The following is a 7,278-nucleotide window of genomic DNA, read 5'->3' as shown; positions in this document are numbered from 1 at the left end:
CTAATGGCAAATTTGTCAATGCCAATGGTGTTCAAGTGGTGCTCCAGTTGTTTTGGGATTGCACCCAAGGCGCCTATTACTATTGGTACTACCCTTGCTTGCTTTTGCCACAGTCTTTCTATTTCTATTTGTAGGTCTTTGTATTTTGTTATCTTCTCCAGTTCTTTCTCGTCTATTCTGCTGTCTCCAGGCACTGCCATGTCCATTATCCAGACTTTTTTGTCTTTCTTATCGACAATTGTTAACTCCGGGGTGTTATGTTGCAGGTGCTTGTCTGTTTGAATTATGAAGTCCCAGAGCAGTTTAATTTTATCATTTTCTATGACTTTCTCTATTTTATGATCCCACCAGTTCTTGCTTACAGGCAAATGATATTTCTTGCAGATCTTCCAATGCACCCTTGTTGCTACTTTGTCATGCCACTGCTTGTAGTCAGTCTGTGCAATCTTCTTGCAGCAGCTTACCAGGTGGTCCACTGTTTCTTCAGCTTCTTTGCATAGGCGGCACTTACTGTATTATTATTATTATTATTATTATTATTATTATTATTATTATTATTATTGTTGTTGTTGTTGTTGTTGTTGTTGTTGTTGTTGTTGTTGTTCATGCTGGGGTCAATTACTAGCAACCACATAGATCGATTTTCTCTGGAGTGAACTATCCCCTGTCTGGTCCTTCAAATTTTCCAAAACTACATCCATTGTCACTATAATTGAGTCTCTCCACCTTGCTGCTGGTCAAACAGATTTCTTGGGAGAGCTAGGTCTTCATGTAAGGGCAACCTTGCCAAAGGATTAAATTCCACTAAAACCAGATTGACAGAGTTTTGTTTCATTACCATGCATCCTTTCTACTCAGTGTCAAGAACGTTCCAGTTTAAAAACCAGCCGGACTGAATAAAGTGCTGACAGCTAAAGAACTAGGACAAATAATTTTCCACAAACACTACAAAAAATAGTGTAGTGCTTATTGGCATTGCTTACTCTGGTGTAATGTTTCTCACCCTTGGCAACATTAAGATGTGTGGACTTCAATTCCCAGAATTCCACAGCCAATATGGGGGATGATGGGAAATACTGAGAGTGGCTGGAGAATTTTGGGAGATGATGACCACATATCTTACAACTGCCAAGGTTGAGAAACTGCTCTGGTGAATAATCTTTTAACAGAACCTGATATGGGGAATATTATTTATTTTAAACAATTATGTAGCTGCCCATTTTATACCAAACTCTTGGGTGATTCCCAAGTCGCTCCACTCGTTGGTCGCTCCATACCTACTTGTCCATTTGGCAGCATTCAACATAGTGTTTTTCTGGGCCACATGCAAAGGTTAGAATTGGCCAATCTTGTTTGCTTATCCTGGTAGGATGTTCAAGGTTTCCACCTATGTGAGCTAAGAAGAGTAGATCTCCAAAATAATGTTTTTCTGTGGTAATATCCATTCTGTGGAACAGCCTCACTTCAAGTTGGCACCCAGTTGGCAGCTGTTTGGAATTTTCCTCAAAGGCTATGAAGACATTTTTACCACAGGGCTTAATTATTGTGGACATGACTTTGGTTTGGTGTCTCAGTATGTATATTGTTATATGATAGAGCCATGGTGATGCAATGGTTAGAATGAAGTATTGCAGGCTAATTCTGCCAATTGCCAGCAGTTCAATCCTAACTGGCTGAAGATTGACTCAACCTTCCATCCTTCCGAAGTCTTAAAATGAGGGCCCAGATTGTTGGGGGCAATATGCTGACTCTGTAAACTCCTTAGAGAGGGCTGTAAAGCACTGTGAAGCAGTATATAAGTGGAAGGATAGATTTTGGTTTTTTCTAGATTCTTGTGCTTTCCTTTGTTTTTAATTGTAATCTAAATATCTGAGGGTTGCTGTGAGTTTTGTGATGGGATAAATAAAATAAGAACTAAGAATATACAAGTGGTATGTATGTATGAAATAAGTTTGTATATTATATGCACTGAGGACAAATTTATTTTGCTTTGTTTTACTTATTTTATAACTTAAAGCTGTGGCAGAAGTCCAATGTAACATTTCAGCTGTATTATTTTAAGAAACAGCTGCATGACACCCATCTTTCTGAGAAAAAAAAATGTTTCTCTGTGACAAGGAACACAGAAAGTATGCTAGTCCTTTATTCCTATTGACTTGACAGCTGACAGTTGCTTTCTGTGTGTAATGCCAAGAAAAAGGAAAAGAAAACTCAGAACAAAATGGGCATTTTGATTCATTAGAAAGAAAATAGATAAATGGTATGAAGGGAAATGTTTTTTATATAAAAATATTTATTCTTACCTTCTAATCACTTTCATACATTTTAATGTAAATTCATATAGACTATAGGCCCAAAATTAAGGGCACATTGTAAATATTGGTTTTTAAAATATACCTGCTGTCATACAATGCAATCATCCTTTCATAATCTCTCTCTGCTTTATGCCAGAAAGAAGAAAAGAGATAACATAGANATTTTATATGGTATGAAAGTGTGTTCCTGCAGCATTTTTAATTTTCCGTTGTAAGATTTCAAAGCTAAACACTTAAGATGGCAAAGTGTGTTGAACAGAAAGGAGAGAAGAATCCACCTGAATCTGAGATAATCATTATACTTTTGAGCTTAAAAGTTAAAATTCTTGAAAAGTTGATTTTCTTAGTTAAGACTGACTTTAATTTTTAAATCAAGTTTTTTGTGCTGACAGAAGATTGAATGGAAGTAAGAAAGTTATTGGGAATAAGGATGCTCATTGATTATGTATGTATGTATGTATGTATGTATGTATGTATGTATGTATGTATATCTTAATGACAAGATCAAAATGCCTAGACTGGGTCTGGTTGGCTACTTTATTGCTAATTTAGAGTTGAGGGTTGTTGTTTTTTTCTAGTCAACATAAGGTAATTAGTTATTTGGGACTATTCATACAATTTTCTATCCCTTATATTATCCTTTGTCAATCTATTATCAGGTGTCTCAGTCAATTTGGCTTGGAGCCTTGTCATCACTCTTATGGGGTATTTTAATAAAAAAAAAATACTGTTTCAGATCTTAATTGCTTTGGTTCACTTTATAGAGGATTGCTATTTTTTTCCATTGACCCTTCTCTCTCCCTTTTGTTAAAAGCAGGGCTTTTTTTCTCATAGAACTCCCAGAACGGAGTTCCGGCACCTTTTTTGGATGGAACCTTGTAGGGTAGGCAAGGCAGGTTGTATGACGTGTGTGAGTTCCGGCACCTTTTTTTTTTTTTTTTTTTTAGAAAAAAAGCACTGGTTAAAAGTATATAATTTTAATGCTACTGATTAGATCTTTTGTCTCTAAATTGATCATCTTGATACATTTTCTTTTAATTGTTACTTTCAATACTATGTTGACTGGTGGAACAAACATTTTCTCTTCAAGGCCCAGTCAACCAAATCAATACACCTAAAATATTTCATGGGATGAAGAGAGAGGTACACTGTTTAGAAGTGATTGTTATGCTTCTTGCAGTCCATTCCTGAAGAACTACAAAATGGGGACGGATTTGGATACCTTATTATGTTTCGGCCCCTTGGCTCCTTCAGCTGGACTAAAGCAATGGTGACTTCAGTTGAGGCATCGAAATATATCTACAGAAATGGAAGCATTCCATCATTATTTCCCTTTGAAGTAAAAGTGGGTGTCTTTAATCATGAAGGAATAGGCACCCTGAGCCCAGTACTTCTTGTGTATTCTGGAGATGACGGTAAGCAAAGTAGTACATATCTCATATTTTTTATCTATTTCTATCATATGAAACAGAATTTGGAAACCCATCTGAAATGCTCTCAGTAATATAGCTGATGCAATATGCACATGATGCTGCAGTGGTTTAATACTTAATATACAGGAAGTCTTTAAATTAAGTCATAAATCTTATGGATGAGATTATAAATCTTATTATTTCAGGAGATCTATGATGAAGTTTCTTCTATATTTCAGTTTAACAACTATGCAACTATGTTCCCAATATTTTAGAAATAGTCTGCTAAAAATTAAACAAGTTTTGCTGTGCCTCTACGGTTTCCTAGAGCCTCAGATAACACCAACTGGCATTTCAGTACAAAGCTCCTCATCTTCTGAAATGGAAGTCTCTTGGAACCCTCTTGCATGGACCAGACATACTGGAAGGATTCTTGGCTATGAGGTGTTGTTGTTGAAAACCTATTAAATATTCTCAGCCAAAATACATGCTTCCCATCTGTACCCATCTGCTGTTTTCTCTAAAATAACCTTGCCTGTTCACTAATTTCACATGTGTCTTTGTTCTTGCTGTAGTGTGCTATTTCACCATCTGGGTTTCACTTTTGACAACTGATCCTTTCTTCGGCTTAAGTAGTTTCCATCTCATTATCTTCTTATATGTATGAAACTAATATGTGTGTGTGTGTGTGTATCACTTTTTTGCAAAAAGGAAGAAAGGAAGGAAGGAAGGAAGAGAGGGAGGGAGGGAGGGAGAGAGGGAGGGAGGGAAAATGTATTGGTTTCTTGCATACCATAAAGCAAAAAACAAAGACTGGAAGTTTACATAGATCTTACATACAATGTTGATTAAAGATAAGGTGAACATGCTCATACCAGATTCAGGGATGAATCACTGTACAACTGATTAAGGAGGCAAAATAACAAGACTGCAAATGTAGGTAGCATTCTTGAAAAATAGCATAGTACTCTCTTATATATGCAAAATGCTAAGATTATAACTGTTAGTTTAACAAGGTGACCCTGTATTTAACATCAGAAGGAGGACAGGTAAGGTAGTAGTAACTACAGCTTTGAATCTGCTGCATCTAAAGGCATAATTTCTATAGATACCTGGAGCCAATGGCAGCTAGAAAGAATCATTTTCTGTTATTTTTCTCAGGCACGGCAAGCTGCCATTTCAGGGTCAAGAAGCAGGGTGAAACCTCAGTTGTATTTTGGGATCTTCTTGTGTCTGTAAGGATCCCCCCCCCTAATCTTTATTTTTAGTTCTTCAAAAGTTGGTGTTCTGCCAAGTTGACTGCTACCTCCTACTTTGTGTGAGTAATCCACACTTGGAAAACGACTTTGTTGTTAGAATAGCTAATGTAGTTCATAGACTACCAGCTAATTCTCATCAAACATTTTTTTAGAACTCAAAACAGGTCTAAGTCAATAGCTATTTAATTATAACTGCCTAGATAAAAATAATTTCACCTTTGGAGATCTAAAAAAGGAAAAAATGAAGTAGTGTGCTTACATACAGTATAATTTATATCTAATATGTGATGTAAGATGTTTTTATATCTTGATGACATTTATAAAATTATTTGTTCCTTCTGAAGCTTTATTTTTCAACTTTAATTGTCATAATTGAGGGAGAAAAAGTTTGTCTTTGTTATTAAACTTTAGGTCTTATATTGGATAGATGATTCCAAAGACTCAACAACTGGGAAAGTTAGAGTCAATGGCAACATAACAGCAAAAAACATTACCAGTCTTAAGGCCAATACCATGTACTTTGCCACAGTGAGGACTTCCACCACAGCTGGAACTGGTCCATCCAGTGTTCCGGTGAACGTAACTACAAAAAAATAATGTGAGTATCTTCAGTTATTAAGGAATAAAAAGCACAAATACATTTGCCTCCCAGTAGTAATAATAATAATAATAATAATAATAATAATAATAATGATGATGATGATGATGATGATGATGATGATGATGATGATGATGATGATGATGATGATAATGATAAAGTTGGAAGGGACCTTGGAGGTCATCTAGTCCAACCCCCTGCTCAGGCAGGAAACCCTATACCATTTTGGACAAATGGCTGTCCAGTTTCTTCTTAAAAATGCAGAATCTTTGCCATCTAGTATAGTAACATTCAAAATGTTATTTGAAAAACAAGTTATGATATGGATTCCTAATTACAATAAATTATTAAAATAAAAAAATGGCTTCTTTTCTTCCAGATCATGCTTGTAGTACATGAATTATCAAATATATTTTTGTGTTAGTCAATTACTCTAAAAGGAAACCTTCCTTTATTTTGTGTCTTGGGCATCTAATTCTTGAGCATAAGTTTCCAATAGGATAGTATAGCAAGGACAGTAAGTGGGTGTCCCTGGGAAAGGGCAAATTATGAAATTAATAGTGTGTCATCATAATGCAAGTTTCACCCATTTTTATATTTATATGATGATGTTGCACAGACAGACAGACAGACAGACAGAGTGCAGCCCGAGTCATAAAGCTCATTTCTTCATTGTGATCAAGACCATTAGATTCTACAGAGGCTTTGGTTGAATTTTTTTTTTAATTTACATAAAACAAAACATCTTAATGTTTAAATTGACACTTAGTTCCATATGCTATATAAATTGGGAATAGAAATAACATTGATAACAAATGCTTCTTTTCAAAAAAGGAAATAGTCCTTTTGCCATATTGAAAGCTTGATCATATTTACAGCTGGAATTTCTAGCAGCCTTGAGTTTAAAAGTGTGCTTCTAACATTTGAAATTTCAGCATCTAACAATAATATGATAAAGAAAAAGAAGCAGAGTTCTCTTTTTGTTTGCTGTGGCCTTTGGGCATGCACTTATTTTATTATTGATAAACATATTAGGAGAAAATGACTGTTGCTATTTCATTATAACCCTGTAAAAGAAATTCACCATCTAGGAAGGAATTAGGTGTGCTTAAATGCATTCATTTCAGCTGGCTTTGGGGCATTATTTACCAGACTCTTTTAAAGTATTAATGAATTCATATGATTTTCACTGGCATAACATGAGCCTTCAAAATCTCCATGTTTTCCCTTGGATAGGGTAGTTTCCCCATTCAAGGGTTGTACAAAATGTGAAGTTTTTTCTGAACTCACAGCTCTGCTTGATAAGCCGCTGGCAGCTGTGGCCAGAAAGGCCTTTGTACAGAAAGGACTAGTGTTCCACTTGAACTAGACATATTGGGTATGTCTAGTTTAATGAAGAGAAGGCGAGGGATGACATGATAGCAGTGTTCCAATATCTCAGGGGCTGCCACAAAGAAGAGGGAGTCAAGCTATTTTCCAAGGCACCTGAAGGCAGGACAAGAAGCAACGGGTGGAAACGAATCAAAGAGAGAAGCAACCTAGAACTAAGGAGAAACTTCCTGACAGAATAATTAACTAATACAACAACTTGCCTCCAGAAGTTGTGAATGCTCCAGCACTGGAAGTTTTTAAGAAGAGATTGGACAACCATTTGTCTGAAATGGTATAGGGTATCCTGCCTGAGCAGGGGGTTG

The 7,278-nt window shown here is 35.9% G+C and overlaps 1 protein-coding gene across 1 annotated transcript in view; it reads left to right on the top strand.

The window, feature by feature from the left end:
• The window catches only part of LOC107296300 (contactin-6-like), a gene marked incomplete at its 5' end in the record, with an annotated part of 37,387 nt that overhangs the window by 22,371 nt on the left and 7,738 nt on the right, over positions 1–7,278 (top strand). Inside the window, 3 exon segments of the mRNA XM_015825647.1 lie at positions 3,496–3,730; positions 4,056–4,171; positions 5,398–5,579. Of these exon segments, the coding sequence (XP_015681133.1) occupies positions 3,496–3,730; positions 4,056–4,171; positions 5,398–5,579 (533 nt within the window).

This window comes from Protobothrops mucrosquamatus, unplaced genomic scaffold (assembly GCF_001527695.2).
Source record: "Protobothrops mucrosquamatus isolate PMUCROS unplaced genomic scaffold, P.Mucros_1.0 scaffold2739, whole genome shotgun sequence".
Lineage (NCBI taxonomy): Eukaryota > Metazoa > Chordata > Lepidosauria > Squamata > Viperidae > Protobothrops > Protobothrops mucrosquamatus.
This window is presented reverse-complemented; position numbering and strand designations above follow the sequence as displayed.